The sequence below is a fragment of the Rhipicephalus microplus genome, chromosome 2, assembly GCF_043290135.1.
Source record: "Rhipicephalus microplus isolate Deutch F79 chromosome 2, USDA_Rmic, whole genome shotgun sequence".
NCBI classification, from domain to species: Eukaryota; Metazoa; Arthropoda; class Arachnida; order Ixodida; family Ixodidae; genus Rhipicephalus; species Rhipicephalus microplus.
Genome location: NC_134701.1, coordinates 288,149,757 through 288,169,075, shown reverse-complemented (window position 1 = coordinate 288,169,075; position 19,319 = coordinate 288,149,757). Strand labels below are relative to the sequence as shown.

The following is a 19,319-nucleotide window of genomic DNA, read 5'->3' as shown; positions in this document are numbered from 1 at the left end:
ATCTAACATAACTAATCTAAAACACTGAGTGACGCATCCACTGAAGATTAAAACTACAGTTATTAGCAATGCACTCAAAAGCCCATACATTTCTGAAGGCTCACATGCAGCCTACATACATGAAGTGAAAACAAAACGTACCGTATGCTACAACCTCTGCAAATGAAATACACCTTGCTAACAATGTGATCATGGCTAGCAACCATGCCGTTGTGAAGGCACATGACCGATGCGGTGATAAATGCAAATAGACACGGCCTGTTTAGATAGGGCCTGTTCTTACTGAACATTCAGTCTGATGACAATGATAATGCAGACTGTGCCTCTTTGTTTTTTGTTTTGGGGAGGGGGGTGACACCAGCCACCTTACCTTGCTGGTTTTTTGCACTGAACATTTCCAGCACTTTGCAATTAAAAACAAAACAGATGCAGCCAGATAGATCTGAATGAGGTTTTTAAACAATGCAGAAGCTTGCCGAGGCTAGAGAGCATGTCCATACTATAAAAAATTTTGTAATATTGAGGGTTGAATTAACAAGGCTTTACTGATACCAGCACACAGTGATCACAGAAGAACAAGATTTGTTTGGAACATAAGAAGCGAAATACTGGTGCTTATACATAATTAATGCAGCACCACTCAGCATCCGAGGGACACTTCAGGAATGCCCTTGAGAGAACATACAGAAAGACACAATAGCATTTTTCATTCACTACCTACAGTTCGCGAGCTCTAGTCATCCAAAATTTGTACACATGAACTTTTCTTTTTCATAGAAACAACCGTACGCTTGATGTTCTCTTTGGTGCCTTGGGCCTGTCGTAGAGCTGCAGCCTCATAGGCTCCTCAATGATTTTTCTCCAGAGCCAAGGTACAACGATGACACTGCAAAGACCAGGAACACTACTCCTCCAATAAATGTGACTGTAAGAGAAGAAAAGAACAGCTATGAGTCATCCATATCCAAAATGTTCATCCAATAGTAAGTAAGGTGTGTCTTACAGAGAGCCTAAGGTAAACAATTAGTTTGTATTGAAAGGTAACCTATATATTATAAATACTAGTATATGATTTTAACACAATAGGTTTATTAATGAATGAGAAAATAAATGTCAAAAGCTTAACTCGCAAATGTTCGAATTGGATCAAAATAAAATGCAAGTGCTTTAACCGGGACAATCGAATTATCTCGTTTTGTGCCTCGCGCTGACCTGAATCTCGCGTTGATAGTTTGGGTAAACCACTACCAAATGACTCACCAAATTTTAATGCCACCTAACATTCACTCAGGACACTTATTGCACTTACGGCAGTTATCGGCAGTTATCGCACTTTTCAATCTCAAGCTTTGAAAACAATGCCTTCCAATACTGATGTTCAGCTATGATAATTATATATTTTTTCATGCATTGAAAGCACTTCTGAATTCACTCAGCTCAGCCTTGGCTGTTATCTCCTTCTTGTCCTCTTGGTCGATCCCTCTTCCGTTCCGCAACAGAATGCTTACTGCTCCCCCCCCCATGTCGCCTACTTCTGAAACCAGCTGTCACCAACCTGTTCGGACAGATATCCATTGTGCCACAAGCCTGCCTCCGATGACTGCGAGCAGAGTGCACAGGCTGTGACCAAGTATGGCTCCAAGGGACACGGCTACTGGGTCCTGAAAGATATGCATGACACTGCAAGATGCATCCACATTCTAATCTGTGCCCATCATTCGTACATACATACACAATCACACCACATATGAAGTTGTCGTACTCTCCTCATACGTACTATGCAAAATACTATGCTAATGAGGCGTGATTCAGCTTAGTAGCGGTTAACCTGTGCTGAAATCATTCCTCTTTGTATCACGTTCTTTGTTCTTACCCCAGTTATTTTATTATCGTTCATTGTATTTATGAGCGCACATACAGTTGCCGACTGATTTTTCTGACCTGGTAGCAACTGCAAAATAGTAGTCCGAAAACTAAAACAGTCTGAAAAAATAGTCAAGCTGTGTGAAAATGAAGTTGATGTGGTTTAGAAAAGACTAAAAAAAGTCCCCAATAATGCCATTCTTCACGCTGTTCTTGGGGAAAAGCAAATTTGGTTCTATTTGGGCTACGGTAACATCGCTGGCAAACGCATTGGCAATAGCTGCCACCTACCATTGCGGGCAGCAAAGTTGGTGGCTCCATAGAACCAAGCAAACAAAACTTGATGCCGGTCGCAAAAAGATGCATGCGATGTCTTGCCTGTTTGGTGAGCCTCCAGCATTTCGCCACAATAAAAACGCTGACGTCGCGGCCGCGATCGAACCCACGCGGTCCAGGTCAGTAGTCGAGCACCATTACCACCGAGAAGCGAGAATGTGACGCGCACCACGGCTCAAACATACTTTGCACATTACTAACACAAGCACATGCGCATTGATGACCAGAAAAGCTAATGCCCAGAAAATAAGAACAACCTACCGGCGTATTAATGGTGATAATAAAGCTCACTGAAAAATAAATACTTTGCCGTTTGGCTAGCCAACGAATATTAGACATGGCCTTCGAAACTGGAAGATTGTGCGCGCTTTCGATCTCGAAGGCCACACAACTAGCCACTGCAAGCCAAACTCGACGAAGCCAACAAAAATACAACACGGCAGCTTTCAAAATAGAGCGGCATAGCTCAATACAAACGATTTAGTTCGGAAAATCAAACTTCAGAATGTAAATTTGTCCGAAAAATCAGTCGCGAAAATGCATTAGTGTGATGGGAATCTTGACAATGCATCTGTGAAGTCCAAGATATCCAACAAGTCTGAATTTATTAGTGCTAAAAATCTATCGGCAACTGCACATAGTTATTTATTTTGTTTTGAGTCTGTTTGTTCTGTTGTTTTATTAGTGTGACATCCTTCTTTTTTTTGCTGCTCACACTGTACTTTATTTGTTAAGAGCTCAGAATTTTAAAACTGCTGCCCTGTATGTGGGCTCTCGGGCACCCTCAAGTGGCTTTATTACCTCAAGTGGCTTTATTACTGTTTTTCACCTTTTCATCTAAGGGACACCACACTCCAGTAGGAAAGTAAAGATTTGATTGATTGATTTACAACAAAAATGAGAAGGCATAGGCACCTTTTAGTGAAGGAGCTCCAGTTAACCTTTGAGGTTTACATTTTGGGGCAAATGCATCCTCCCATGGTCCCGTTATCTACACCTGACTCAAATTATTTTATACAGCTTATTTTGAGGAAAAACAGGTAAAAAAAATTTAACTTACAATAAATTGACAAATATTTATAGTGCAATAATATTCATACGACCCAAACCACGAAAAATAGAAAAATCTATTTCGAAACTGCATTATATGCACAAAACATTTATTTCAGTAGAAACAACCGACGCATGTCTATCTTAGACATAGGTGAGCGAACCAATAATGAATAGCACAGCCGGCTGCCATGAATGAGTGAGTCAAAATTTTGCTACAGGCCAACTGAAAACTCAGTGTTGAAGTCCGCTCCACCATAGTCATAAGCAACCAACTGTATACAGTAAATGATTGTTAATTAAAACTTGACGGGGACTATAAAATTGTTGTAATTAAGCAACCGGTAAAGCAACCGGTAAAGTTTTCAAGTAGTTGAATGAGAGCTATAGAACAAACGAACCTTATGCCACACTGTGCAAACAGAACCCAAAGAAGCCACTTCTGGACTTGTTACGGTGCATAAGATGCTTCTACATGTTTGTGGCACATGATTTAGCAAATTAATCATGTGGAGGTCTAACAGAAACAAGCATTAATTGATCAGTAAATGATATACAAGAAACAAGCACCTACATGCATTCATGTGAGCAGTGAGCCTTAATGTCAAAATATATGATGCTTTTTATGCTCAAAAACATGCATTTACATGGCTGAGTTAAAGTAATAAAAACAAAGAGTACTGGGCCATTTGCATTTGCTTGCGTTTCTTCTGTTGCGACTCCATGAGTATCGATTGCAGCTAGCCGGAGAGCGCCAGTGTAGTGTCTGAATTTGCAACTGCTGAGAAATACCTAATTTTTGTTGTTTTGCACCACTAGTAAATTTGGTTTGCCTTTACAACACATTGTGATCACTATTGGCAGACTTCTGCGAAAAGTGCTGGAAACCAGGGGCTTATAGTTCAAATTAACCCTTCTGGATACTGATGCATTTGAATTATTATGAGTTTACCCCTATAGGGCTGTGCGGCGACAAGAGCGTCAGTTCAGATTAACTGTAAGTTCAAATGAACTCGGCTCGAATTAACGAGCTTTTACTATAGCCTTTCCTGTACTGCTGCATTAGCTGTGTATCTTAGATGTTTTGTAGTCTCTATTGATTGCCATGACAGTAAATGTGGTTTTGTGTACAGTGATTGCAGTGAACCATAGTTCTGTTTTCAAGCCGTGTGTGCTGGCCTCATATGTGCAGTCAGCATTGAGCCGCCACTACCTATGTTTGAGTAATGTGCAGCATTGATCTTTAAAAGTTTAAGAGCTTAAATCCTAACTACAGTCAGTGGAAATCCCAATTAAAATGGTGTTGTTCTCTACTGCCCAACATTTCCATCACACCAGGGTGTGCATCGATAAGTACCATTATCCATGCATCACATATTTATTACAGCACAAGGCTACCATGTGGGTGGCCAGCACTGCTGCACCAAACTTCAGATAGAAGATGAGACTATGCAAATGTTTTTACTTTAAGAAGTATATCCTGTCCTGAATTCATTACTCTTCAACCAAAATGACAGCCAATCGCATGTGGAATTCACAAGCCGCACTAGTCACATAGAGGTGTAGGAACTCTTTCAGAAATAAGATGCAATTGAATTATGGGAAGATTCCAATCAAAGGATTCAGGTCTAATAGAAGGCCTATCTCATTTCTACCAAGTCCCACTCACCTCTCGCGCAGCAAGAATGATTGTGGCTATCTGTGAGCGGTCACCCCACTCGGCCACAAAAGTGAGGGTCAGGGCTTGAAAGAACACCTTGGACAGAAACAAGCGCACCCGCCTACGAAAGCTCACTGCGGTCGCCCCGGCCTCCATGCTGACGACCGAGTCCCTCGCTTGGCTGGCAATGTCCTGAAAGTGACATGCGTGTATTTAAGCAGCAGGTCACAGCTTAGGCCTTGCCCTGTGCGATACAGCATTATCTCATCAAGACAGAAGTCGAACTCAGTGACCAGGCTCCTCCAATCTCCCGCAGCTACTATTTACAAATTGTTTTTCTAAGGGAACTGTTCAGTGCTCTTTGGCTGAAACTCTAACGAGAATTTAGAACGTGCTATTTCAATTGCAAGCCAAAAAGATGAAGCTGATTTTCAACTTTTTGTAAATAAAAACAAGCAAAACGGTCACCTTGCAGCAAGACAGAATCATGCCAATGTTACGCACCATGCCTCATGAGCATTACATATTTCCTTCTGTTGAGACACTTTCTAATGAGAAAGTTGGCATACGCTCATCTTGGGTGAACACCGCACACGAGAAGACAACTAAGTTATTGTCACGAATGCAGCTGCGTACCCTTCTTCAACGACACACGCATCATAAAAATCAGTTAGCAAGAGAAGTGATTGAAGCCTTCCACATTTGAAGGAAAAACGTTAAGTGTGTCAGCATGCCATCAATTTCACTGCGTGACACAGAATTCAGCTATATTTCCAGCATCTGCAAAAGATGATATCAATGTATATCTTTTTTTCCCCTGCTTGCGGTGTGTTTGGATGTATTGCGGTTTGCGTGTTTTTTTTTTGCTTTTTCTGTTAAGTTGCACTCCACTTTTATATCAGCTGTTCTTTCCCAAATAAACTTTAGTCGGGAGTCAGCACCTATCTGTGTTCTTTTACTTTGTCGTCGTCTTGTGTGCGCTGTTCAACCAATATGAATGCATCCCTTACAGACTAAAATGCATTTTTTGTTCAGCGATCTCCAGAGCCTACACAATATAGCACTTCATACATTACACACAGGGTTACCGTACAGCTAATATTTGATTCTTTCAGCATGCAATGCTCACGTGGTCATATTAAAGCTTTTAACCAAGCACTTCTCCCAGCTGTTACTCAGCAATGGCCGAAATCGCCCTATGCAACAGTAGGTGAATGTAGCCCTTCATGGTAGCCGGGAGTATTGTCTAAACATCCATGCAGTAAACTACACACTAAGAAGCAGTGTTCCTTTTACTAAACATAATTGATGCTGTGCAAACCTGCTGCACAACTGGCCTAGCTATGCTGTATGTGCTGGTATGTTGCTGTTATTGCCGTTATATGCATAATGTTCACTGTTGCCTGGACAATACTTTTATATCAAAAACAAACACCCTTTATTGCTGATAACCCTTATGCAACAACCCAAAAGAGAAAGTAAAACCTGGTGATGAACTAAATGTTTCTGGCTTTGCAACAAAATCCACCACGTAACTCGTCAAGATATATTAGCACAAAATGTTTTCCCTAGATCTGCATCTCAATATTCAAAGCAAATTGCTAAACGTTTAAATTTTAAAACGTTCTCATCAATGCTTCATTTGCATTGAAGTGAAGTGGAACTGTTCATGCATATGATTACACATTCCAGCGTTACTGTTGAATCGACAACACCCACTTGTCTAAGCAATTTGTTATATTCTAGCTTAATGCACTATTCTTTGCAAGGTACCTCTTATTCAGAATATAACACTTGGTTGTATGTTTTATAGCAGCAAGCACTTGATCAGCATGAACTTCAAAGCAAGCAACATAATTGCCATGACTGAGAAACCACTAGATGCTACATTGCTACCTGGAATTTATACGCACTGAGCCAAATGTAACAGTCTACATGAATCAGCGGATCAAGCATCCCTCTTGAGACATCGGATTCAAACTTTCATGCCTGCAACATGTGATAGTAATTTTTATTATGAAAACGTGATCTGTGCTGCAAAGCAGTGCTGTTTCTGCCTTTCTTGAAAAAAGAGAGAGAGGCTGCCCACAATGTCCACAAGGTTGCAATATCTTCTACTGTACACATCAAGGGTGTTTTGAAAAGCTATCCTCCTTTAAGTACAAAAAACTTAGGCTACTTACATCTGTTTCTTTTCTGGTCAGTGATTTCTGGACCTCTTCATACTCATCCATGCCTTCATCAGGTTGCATGTAATATGCTGAAATGAATAAAAGGCTAGTCCTTAACACAAGCAAACAAAAAAGGGGGTAGCACAGTTGACCGATTGGGACAGATTACCGAGTATTAGTATCTGTACATCCAGCTTGGCATCTTTAACTTAAACTCACTACTTCACCTCATTTAAACTCGCTGCTTGCTTGGTAATCCTGCACTCATTGCCGCTGCCGTGACAAAATCATTTCGATATTGGCGTCCTCAGTGCAGTCGACAGCTATTTCAGTGCTGCCTGCATTTAAAAAAACTGAAGTATAGGCCTGCATTCCATACTTAGTGGGCAGGAAGACCAATCTACCATTGCTTATCCTTGTGCTAGGGCATTTTTTGACGGGCCGTAACTGCAAGTTAAACCACTGTATGTAACATGTTTTTATTGATTGTGAAAGCTAATGTGCAGGAGAATAAGCGGAAAAAGTTTATGCATTATCAATTTTAATCGTCATCAAAAGTATCCCTTGCATACTCTTTTCTTGAAACAAGCACCATTGTATCTTCTTATTGAAGGGTGTCATTAATATAACCTTTAGAAGTTTTGTAAATAAGCATGCTGATAAAGTAGTGCAGAATTGTCACCACTCTGTCGTAAGCCTTTTTTGAAATAAAGGTCTGCAAACTAGTAAAAAAAAGTTTTCTGGGTCGACTTTGAGATTTCTTATAAAAATATCTGAACTACCCAGAGCAACGAAAAATAACTGAACGTAAGCACAAATACGGCCATATTTAGCTAAATAGATTTGAAGTACGTGGCTTCAATATATTTTGTGTTTTTCACCGCCAAATTCGAAAAAGATAGCAGGGCAGGTAAGCGTGGCACTCTACCTCTTCATCATTATAGCTTTAGTATGCTACAAAAAAAAATTTTTACAGCAAAACCAATGACAGATCTCTTCTTTGCACTCATCAGGCAACAATATACAATATTTTAAAAGAAATTTAAGAGGTCGACCAGCTATGCTTTGTTCGTTCTTACGTGGAAGCACCCTTATGCATGTATTGATGGATTTTAAACTAATAATCTCAGCCCAGCAGCCAATTTTTTTTTTCCTTTTAGGTTACGGATTCAGGCCTAGCTGAACAAAATGAAAACTTAGCCAGTTTGTTAGAGCGAAGTAGCATGTTTAGATACTTTGTGAGATTTAACCTCTTTCTAAATCAACCCAAATGTAACACCCAGCCCTTCTTGAGCCTATTTCAGTGGCGCATTGTGGGTTTAAGTTATTCCATAGTCTAGATTGACATAGTAATGCTTTACACTTTAAATAATATTAGGCATTCTTTTAATTTACAGCCTTCATGTTGCACCTGTAAACCTGGTATGGTATAGCATGATTGCATGGCAAACAGAAGCGACAGACCCTAACATGAAAATCTTTACGCGTGTCATGTAACAGCATGACTACACGCCATGCTCATGATGCGCTTGCGGCTGTTTAAGATAGCGTCACATATACCAAATTTGGTATAATGGGACGTGAATGGATGACGAAGGTATAACACTGGTGCAAACATGATAAACATGACATGAGTGTCATGTAACGACAAGACCACATGCTACGCTCATGATGCCCTAGCGGTCATTTCGTTAGCTTCACATGTACCGAACTCGATATTACACGACGCGAATGAACGCCATAGGTAAATGACACATCCAAACATGATAATCAAGACATGCGTGTCATGTAACAACATGACTACATGCAACACTGATGATGTGCTCACGGACGTTTCGCTAGCTTCACATATGTTAAATTTGGTGTTACGTGACGCCGATGGATGACGAAGGTATGTGACTGGTGCAAATATGATAATCATGAGATGCACGTCATGTGAGGACATGACTACATGCCACAGTCAAGGGGCTTATACATTTTGACGTGACGCAGTGCGCATGCTCGCCAGCGTTCATTTCGTCGCGTCACTCTGGTGTTGCCACGCCAGGTGCCCTTCCTACCATATACTCGATGGTGCGCACCGCGTTGTGTTGCTTTAACGCATGCGCGTTTCAGCGCGTCCGGCGTCCCTCCGTCACGAAAAGAGAGGGACGCAGTGTTGTCTGGGTAACGCATCGGTGCGCAATGCAGCATGTCACATTTTGCGCCAGTTGCCGTCGGGCTGCGCTGCCGGACGCTGGTCGCGCCTGGCGTCAGACTATAAAGTACTCGCGTTTGGCTAATGTAACGTCGCTGTGCCCAGCGTGGGTGCGTCAACGCTACATTGGAGTATATTGGGCCCTACATTATGCACTCGTGGCCGTTTTGCTAGCTCCACATATACCAAATTTGGTGCTACGTCAATAGATGACAAAATATATGACTGGTGCAAGCCTGATAATCCTGACACGTGTGTCATATAAGAACAAGACAACATAACAAGCTCATAGTGTGCTCGCGGCCGTTTCACTAGTTCCACATATACTAAATTTAGTATCACGTGACGTGAATAGATGACGAAAGTAAACGACGCATCGAAACGTGATAATCATGACCAGAAGTCATGTACAACATCATTTACCTCCACCTCGTAATGTTGTGCTAACTTTAAAATGACATATCAACATTTTTCATTCGTGCTTCGCATATCATCCATTCCCACTGTACGTGGGATCTGCCAATTATTAAAGTGCAGATCGCATAACTCTAATTACATGATCACAAGTCAACTCAAATGTGGGTCGACCCCTCTAAAATAGCTCGAGGAAGAAAAAAAAGCTCTAGCTTCGTTTTTTTTATTGTAGGTTGACCCTCCCAACTTCAGAATTTTTATTTAGATAAAATGCAATGATCTACAATCGTATAAATACGGTAGGTGGCATCTGCTTTTACACCACTGCATTTCCACGTTTGCACAATAAAAATAAGTGAGAAACAAAAAAAAGTAATGTTACCAGAAGGCTGTCTGACTATGCTTAATGTCAATGCTTGCAGCATTTGCAGATCAAAACAATTTTTTAAGTCGGTATGCAAGCAAGTACTCTACAGAAACCGTCAACATGCACTAATTGAGAATTGCTTACCTTCTCTGATCATGCGGACACCGAAGAATACGAAGAGGGCAATGGACAAATAATGCGTGTATACACGGGGAATAACTGTAGTTACAAAGCCTAAGCCAGCTGCAAAGAAAAGAAATGTGAGCCATGAGATATTAGGCGAAATCAGTAATGTGGTGAACAGTAGAAAGTTGCTTATTTCAAGGAACTAATGTGATAAAGCAAGGTGTAATTCGGCACTTTCTATTGATGAAATGCATAGTAAAACAAGGATAAATCTTGAAATCAATATAACTTCACCAGCACTTCAATAAAAATGTTAGTGGTGGACATTAAGGCTTGGCAAAGACTGAGCACTCAAACTGAGTATGTATCCCACGTAGTGCTCAGCAGTGCCACATTTTTTATACAGCTCCAATTAATCACAATGTATTCAAAATTACATGGATGCTCCCTGTGCTATGATTGGCTTTACCAATGTCATATCAATAAAAAGAAAAGAAAATAAAGCGGCATATTGCACTGCTGTAGCTGTGGTCCACTATACCTGATCACCTGTCAAAGGCATATACAGTGAGCTTTCACTTGAGTGAACTCCATGGGACTAAAGAAAACAGTTCTCCTAAATGAAAGTTCAGTAAAGTGAATATTCACTGAAATACGGAACAGCATTGGGCACAGTATAAATTGATTAGAATGTGTGAAATGCAACTTATTATTAAAAGAAATATGTCATTTTCATTTGTACTTGTGCCGTTAAAACACAAAAAGAGACAAAACTGTCCGGAGAGTCCACGTTTTCGTGCACTGCCTCTGGCACAGCTTGTTGTTGCGCCAGAGGCAGTGCACAGCCTGTGCTTGTCGTTGAGTGTTTCTTTACTTTGTGTGTGCATTATTTGCGGCCAAAGCATGACAGTAAACAAGTACCAACTAGGCCAAAAATCAGTATTGTTGCTGTGACATGAATTCTTGAAACTTTCTAATATATCCGACAGCCCCAGCAAGAGATACAGAATTTGAACCTGCCTCAGCTATTAGAATTTTCAAATCCAATTTCCAATTTGCATCTCCCGCATAGCCGCTTTGACTTGGCGACGCTGTATGCGCAAGCGATGTTGCACTGCTTCCCATGTATAAGTGATTTGGGGTCCGCAAACATCAGCTATGCCAGTGATGGAGAGCGCAAAACTGCACTGAATTCACCTAAAAAATCAGCTTGGGTCTGTAGATCGTTTGTTCAAGTCAAATATTGACTATTCAGAAGTACAGTTCACTGAAAGATTTTAGCATAAAATGCATATAAACACCACCATAAATTTTCTAAAAGCTCAATACTCTAAAAAATTCATGAAGCCTGTATTCGTACAAGGAGAGTTCCCTGTATACAAAATAGTTTTTGCTAATATATTTCCTCCATTTTTCATGAAATAGTACAATGCTCTATTGGGTACTACGTGCTCACCTTCTCTAGCAGCATGGTTAGAACTAGTTGCATGTGTACTAGGCATTTTGTTCTGAATATGCAACACTAGTGATACCTAAAAATCAAGATAGCCTAAAAATCGAAATGGAGACATCATTGCCATTGAGAGATAGCACTGTCCTCCTGATATTCTGAGTATGCAGCAGAATGCATGTAAGTGTTTGTCAACCCTGCTAAGTCCATAGCAAAATTCTGTTAGCATCACTGACATTCTGATAGGATCACTGTTTTTTAAATAATTAGGAAGTGGACTATCTGTGGTTTCATTTTAATAATGGAGTTGAAGCGGGCTTTTCTGCTCCTTTTGGAGCAACTGTGTTCTTATGGGAAAGTGAGGACGACAGTCAAGCGTACCAAAGAGAGAGCTGGATTGTATTCGGAGCAAGTCACTCCATGAAGCAGCAAAAGTTGTACCACCGAAATCGAAGGAGTGGACTGAAACTCAGCGTGATGTACTTCGTTAACACAATTGCCTGCTTGGGTGTTCCGTTGATGTCGCGTAGTTGCGTGTTTTTCCAATAATGGCGAACGACATTGGTGACTGGACAAAACGTGTGGCACTGCTTCTGCTGCCCGATAGGGCCAGCTCCTAAACAGAAAACTCCAGTTCTTGTATGAGCGATTTATCGGATAGTGGCAGCGACACTGAAACTGCCACATAAGAGCAGGACTTCAACGGAATTACACAGCAAAATGGAAAACCTAGACGCAAGGTATTCTGGGCAACTCAGGCAATTCCACTTCCTCCTTGCTCCCATGCTTGCTACGATGGCACGGACTGTGTTCCAATCATGGATTTGGAGGTGTTGCTCTAAACAAGAGCCAAGTGCTCACTTGCAGAGTTTATCGGCTGGCTGCTTTGACTCTGCCATAGGAATTCTATATATATTTCTTTTTATATAGGCAGGCAACAATACTTTCGTTGCAATAGCAATTATATGGACAGTCTTGGCTGGTTCTTGCCATCGCTGCCGCCGTCATTCACGTATATGTATATTATACCAGTGCAATATGTATAAGTATTTATATGTACGTACATACATACATACATACAATATGTTTGTATATATATACGGGGAAGGATGCACTAGCCTCCTCTCTCTGCGAAGCGAATATCGCCATTCTCCCGCCGAGCTCGCCTTTCCGGCCGGGCTCGAACAAGGGGGAGGGGGGACCTATGGTTGCCGCGCTATCACGGAAACAGTGCGCAGCGTGTGCCCCCACAGCAGGTGCGAGATTCTACGGGCTGCACTCTCAACACGAAAAAACGGTGCCATAAGCCTACTTGGAGACGTTGTGTTCTCTTACACCAGCATTTTGGAGAGTTACGTGAGATCGGATCAAAATGAATTGAGTGCCAGCCTCACTTTGTATATCAACCCCATCACTATGCATAAGCCTTGTTGTGGTCATCTAGTGTAGCCACGCCACAGGAAACTTGGTTACTTAGCAAGTGCATGTTTACTACAATTGATATTGCTCCTAAATATGCTAGCCTTGCTTTGTAAAACATTCGAACATGTTGCTATAACATTCATTGCTTAGCCCCTTTGGAGAAAATGTGACTTTTTTTCTCACTGTTCACATTTATAAAGAAAAAAAAACTGTCACAAATGAAAGAGGTACACAACATGTATATACACATAATGTTTCCCCATATGTACTTCTATGTGAAAAGTAGGACAGGGTCACAATTATCAACTGTAAGGAGATGTAAATCTTGACCTATTTGCTACTTAACAATGAGCCACTTTCATTTGCAGCATGATAAGCTGCTATTTGGAAGCACAAAGGCACATTAATAGGTGATTTGACATAATTTTATAAAAAGAGGGAAATCGGTCGAGTTGCTCGGTTATTTGTAACACACAACCAAATGAAATGAACAGACAAATAAGACTAGGGGAGCATAGGAAACATTCTTTGTTATTGTTAATTAAATGTAATATATTAATTATGAAATAACCTGAATTTAAAGTGGATGAAAAAGCACCCTTTGAGTTATGCGTCTGATTTTCCACCTTTGGACACGCAAGTTTTAGTCATACCATACAAAATTGTTATCCCATAAAACTAGTGCAGGGACAACTATATGCCGTGAAATACATGCGATGAAAGTTTTCTGGTCACACTGCTTGCATAGCATTCCAGTGTTGCTTAATCGGTGCACACAGTCAATCACAGAAAACGTGGAGGAATTGCCAGCTACATGAAGAACTACCAGAATTGTTAATGAAAATGATGTTTCAGAACCAATATATCTACCTTGCCCACATTACAAATGATGCTCACTGGCTGATTATTAAAGCAATAGCGTAACAGACCTTTTTATCGCAGAAATCGCGGTGTTGGCATCGGCATCATTGGTTGTGAGCAAAAAATCATCTTGTCCAAGATCGAGAAATCGCGAAAGATGCAAATAAAGTAACTAATAAAAATGTTCGGTTCAAAGTGAGAAATGAAAAACAGGTCGTATGCATGGCAAGCAGGCGTTCTATCGCAGAGCCATGGAGTTGCTTGAAACTGGTTTGGAAAAACCACACTGTCTAAATGGCATGTAATAAAGGAAGTCTCCTTAGCGCACGTAATATTGCATAATAGAATCCTAGAATCACACCAAGTGTCAAAACAAGCGAATAGTACAATGAGTGGGTGGCTTTAAGTGGGTGGCCACCCGTGACAAAGTACGCAGCTGAACAAGTGCATGTCACACCTCACAGACGAGTAGTGGGTCATTTAAGGCGAAAAGTTGAACGAGTTGGTATCGAGAACAGCATGACAAGGTACTAGTGAAATAAGAGATGAGTACGAGAAGAACAAAAATGGGGCTGCGCTAGATTTCAACTAAACCTTTTTAAAGTTGTGAGTAATACACCAATTAGCTAATGGAAGACTCACGGTGCATTGGGCATTTAGCAGTTTTACATCCAATAGAAATTCTAGGATAGTTTGAAACGGCCAATGTTACGAGCACAAACGTTCCTTGCCTTGCGGCACGGTTGTAGACAATGCGCATGGAGCCCAATAATGTTATCCCGTTCTAATCCTGAAGGCGAAGTTCAAGCGTCCTTCAAGCTTTTTTTCGTGCCATAGCAACCTGGATGAACAGTAAAAATACCTGAGAGCACTGTCATAATGGACAGGGCTGCAATGGCACCTCCAAAGACAACCAAGCGTGAGTGGCGCATGGCGAGGATCGCTGCAATGAAGAATGTTTTGTCTCCAAGCTCAGAGACAATGATGACTGAGATTGCCCCCAGGAATCCATGCCAGAATTCTGTGTTGGACTCTGTGGATACATCATCTTTAGAAGTCGGTGAGGCAGCAGGCTGCAAATGAGCACAGTGCATTAACAACTAACTTGCACTTTGCATGATGTTTCTAATGAAAAATGAGAAGTTACTTTTCGATTCCTACATTACATAATAAACAAGAGACTGTCTATTTCAGCTAGAACTGCATCAAGAATGGCCGAGTTCTAACCAGTGTAGTGATACTATCAATGTACTGCGATACACGCTTTCAAACAGTTAAGGAACCATTAGTACTTTATTCGTTATAGCCCATGAATCATACCATTTTGCTACAAAAGTGACACTTCAAACATTCCAGGCTTGCAGTAAACAATTTGTTTTTAAGTTAAAAGGGAGTAGAAATGAAACATTGTATTAAATAAATACAAACAAAATACTCTTGACATCAGATGGATACTTACCTCACAATACTCAGAATTTACACACATACATCCTACCAACAGTAACGCAGAAGGTTGTTGGAAATAGCAGATAAATTGTATCCATAATCATTAGGTACAGAAAAAAAAATAAGCAGGAATGTAACAAGTGATGCATTTGTTTTTACAAGAGTCAAACTCTTGTAAAAATGCTTGGTAGACGACAAACTCTGACTTGTCATCTACCAAGCATTGCCCGAATCTTGTGCTCTCTTACCCAATCTCTGTCACCTAATGGGTGACAGTGATTGCACAGTAATCTCAAACTGTATAATCCAACTGTTGTACTGAAATTTGTTGTTCCAAGTGGCACTATGCTTTTTAGTTCTTGAGGGATGGTGTTTTGTCCCACTCTCACCGAAAGCCAGTTCTCAGTCACGGTCAGCAAGCCTGGCCACCAAGCACCTTTGTTAAACAATATTGTTCATGGCTGTGATCTGCTTTCTTTCTCCTCTCTTTCATTTTCATTCTAAGTCTTTGTCTCTCTTTAATTTTTCATCATTCTCTCGCACATACCAACACAATCATATGGTTCCTATAAATGCTTGTTCGACTACCGTGCCTGTATAGCATTGTGGCTACAATGCGCGCCTTCGTATCCGGATTTGAATCTCGCCTCGATATTTTGCGTTACTTAATTCTTGTCCTCCTACCTACACTTTATTTTTTTTTTCCTGTCCTTGTTTTCACTTTAAGCAGAGCTATTTCTCAGCACTCCTCGTTTTACGAGGCTTTACTTAGGAGGGTGCAAATGCAAAAAAGGGGAGGGAGGGGGGGGGGTCAATGAGAGGCCACTGTGGCGAAGTGGTTGCCTTTCTTTTGGATTTATTTTGTCCTAGAGGGTCATCGCGTTCAAGCCTCTAAAAACATAAACGTAAACCTCTTCGACAGAGATCTGTCTGACTGGGTGAAAGACACAGATGCTAAGCTGGCACCTGCCACAGATAAAGACAAATCGAAACTGACAACCCCCTAAGAAGGAACCGAACGAGTCTTGAAACGTTAGAGCTACCATGATTTATATCTGGTGCCATTTCAACATGTAGGACTATCGAAGGAGTATGACATACAACTAGGTCCACATCATTACTTTAGTTGCTTGTTACTTCACCAGCTATTAGCTGTACAAATAATAATAAAAGCACGTGGGTATCCTAAACTGTGGTGACGGTGGAGATTAAGAGCAGCTAGACAGATTCAACAGCAGAATTCAGCAAACTCAGAAACTTACATAAACCAAATAATTTCAAAATCTCAGTTCACTACGTTGTACATATAGTGGCCACTATTGTAAATCCTACAGAAAATCTTGCATCCCTCTAAGTTTGTGACAACCTGTATATCAGCCACATTACCTAACACCACAGCAACAGGTGCTGCTTCAGTGATGGTGCTAACACCGTATTACGTCGCCTCTCATCGTCCACTACTAGCTTGCGCACAGGGACGTATGAACTGTTTTCACTTGCAACAGTGAACACAGAAATATAAGCTTTCACATCGCAATCGTACCTTGAACACATCTTCGGATGCACGGAAATCCAGATTCGGGACAGCTCCTTGGAGCTCATCAGCAACGTAGGCATAGGCACAAACGAGAAACGAAAGCGCGACGATGAGCTGGGGACACATAACGGATAGGCGCGAGCAACGGCAGTGGTCAGCTATATTTATAGGTGAAGCGGTGACTAGATCGTCCGTCGATTTATAACAAAGCAGCAATATAAAAGTTTCGCATTATCACTCTTCAGCCGACTGAATACAACCAGTTGATCACAAACGTTCACACGAAACCGGCCGGCGAACGGTACACGCTACAAGTAGGCACCTCGACACACGTACTGTACAATTGTGACTTTCACGGAGCGGCTATCCATACTCGACAGGCAGCCTTTAGCTTCTCAGGTGATCGAAAAAGAAGCTGCATTTCCAATGGAAAGTAGGACTTGACATCAAGAAAATCTATGAAAGCACATCGCGCAAGCTTCTGTCGGTGGACGAGTCGCGACGGCCGTGACGGCTGTTACGTCGCTGTGCACGCGTACCAATGTTGAGCAAAGGCTTGTCCGTATGTAGAAAACGGCGCAAGCGATGAAAGTCGCTAGTGTCGCGTCTTCTTTTCGCGCTTTGAGCATTTGAACGCCTCGCTCGCACACACACTTACCACTGCTCCAAGCCATACCATCCTCATGAGCGAGCGGGTCACAACAAAGGGGCAGAAAGAAAGGCTAACTGCTTGTTGAAGTGACAAGTAAGCCTTGTGCTAGCTTCTTTGTGGTAAGTGCGTGAAGTGCCCGAATAGTGCACCGTCGTTTTCTCGCTTAGCGTCAACCACGTGCGCGCAATCATCATTCTGCGTTCTTGAATTCCCTTCTTTCGTTATACAATTATTTAATCGAGGCAGTTGTTAGTTGCATCATGAATTGCTTGTAAGTGCTTGTACAGTTCACGATCCACCTGAACTATATAGCAGCGCTCTAAGGATTATCAAAAGAACTATAATGAATTAACGTAATCATCGGCAGGTGTTGCGCTATTGAAACGCTAGAAATGAGCCATAAGTGTGGATGCACTCAGACAACATGTAAGACAAAATCGACACCGAAGCGGAAAAGGGGGGGTCCAGGCCGCACTCAAGATTTTAGTTCTGGCGCTTTCAGGTGGTATGTGAGGGATTGTTGGTCAGCTGCCGGCTCGTAATAAAATCACGTGCTACGTGACGCCAATAGGCAAAAAAAATTGCCCGCAGCTTCCCTCGGGGGAACACTGAGGAGGATGCGGAGCATATAATTGGTTAACGGGGTGTTAAAGTGCGACTTACTTGGGTCGATGGCTAAATTGGTTAACGTGGTTGTGAAATGGGGTGTTAAATTGCGACTTACTTGGGTCGATGGCTAAATTGGTTAACGTGGTTGTAGGAGGGGGTGTTAAATGAGTGAACACGTACACACGTATGCGAAAGGGCGGCGCTGGTCGAAGGGACGTCGATCATTGTGTTTGTGGATTCGTTGGAATTCATTTCACCGCGACCTTGGACGTCGACGCGCCGTACAAACCAACCGACGAGCGGCAACTGAGCGAGCGAGCGCCGACCTTGAGTATATATACAGCTCGACGGCGCATGCACTGTCAGCTGTTGAATGTTCTCGAAGCGCGACGCCACATGCGCGTCCACTGGAGAATCAGGAGAATTGTAGATGTCGAACGCGGTATGTAGAGGAGGAAGGGTGCACAGATGGTGGAGGAGTGAAGCACGCGCGGTGTGTAGAGGAGGAAGGGATGCACAGATGGTGGAAGAGTGGGCGACGGCGCATGCGCGCGCGTCAGCTGTCGAATGTTCGAGAAGCGGTGCGGACGGCGCGAACGGCGCACTACAAGGCGCGAGTATAAGATGCTTCCGCATCTAAAAGGACACAATAGCAACAAGCGGCGCTAACTGAAGCTCCCGCGTTTAATGTACATGATGAGGGGATGGCCGCTGTGGTAGCTCAGTTGGTAGAGCATCAAACGCGTTATTCGAAGGTCGCAGGTTCAGATGCTGCCCACAAGTTATTTCTTCATCCACTTTTCTTCACATTTACATACAATTACTTCTATTAATGTCCCCTATACGTTCCTAGGCATAATTATAGGTCAGTTCTTCTAACAAAGAATACGAGCCCTTAAATTTACCCTCCACATCATATATATATATATATATATATATATATATATATATATATATATATATGAAACTTTGGCTATGCCCTTGGTTACTAAATTAATCGGTTTGGTACGTTTACGTTGGCTGCCTTCCACCACACTTGCCCCCAACGTTTCCGGCCACTTTGCCGCCATTATTACTACCACATAGAGTCTGAGGGTGGAGTGGTAAGCAATCGGAGAGCACCGCCGCTTCAACTGCAAGTAACCGCTCAAATAGCTA

The 19,319-nt window shown here is 41.9% G+C and overlaps 1 protein-coding gene across 1 annotated transcript; it reads right to left on the bottom strand.

The window, feature by feature from the left end:
- Nucleotides 1–410: 410 nt before the first annotated feature.
- Nucleotides 411–17,382, bottom strand: LOC119177762 (putative divalent cation/proton antiporter TMEM165). Its single transcript, XM_037428950.2, has 7 exons — nucleotides 16,907–17,382; nucleotides 14,780–14,990; nucleotides 10,203–10,301; nucleotides 7,093–7,169; nucleotides 4,919–5,101; nucleotides 1,556–1,661; nucleotides 411–925 (listed from the first exon to the last, which is right to left on the bottom strand). Exons 1-7 carry the CDS (start codon nucleotides 17,024–17,026, stop codon nucleotides 837–839), a joined length of 885 nt encoding a protein of 294 aa, XP_037284847.1. The 5' UTR covers nucleotides 17,027–17,382; the 3' UTR covers nucleotides 411–836.
- Nucleotides 17,383–19,319: the final 1,937 nt, after the last annotated feature.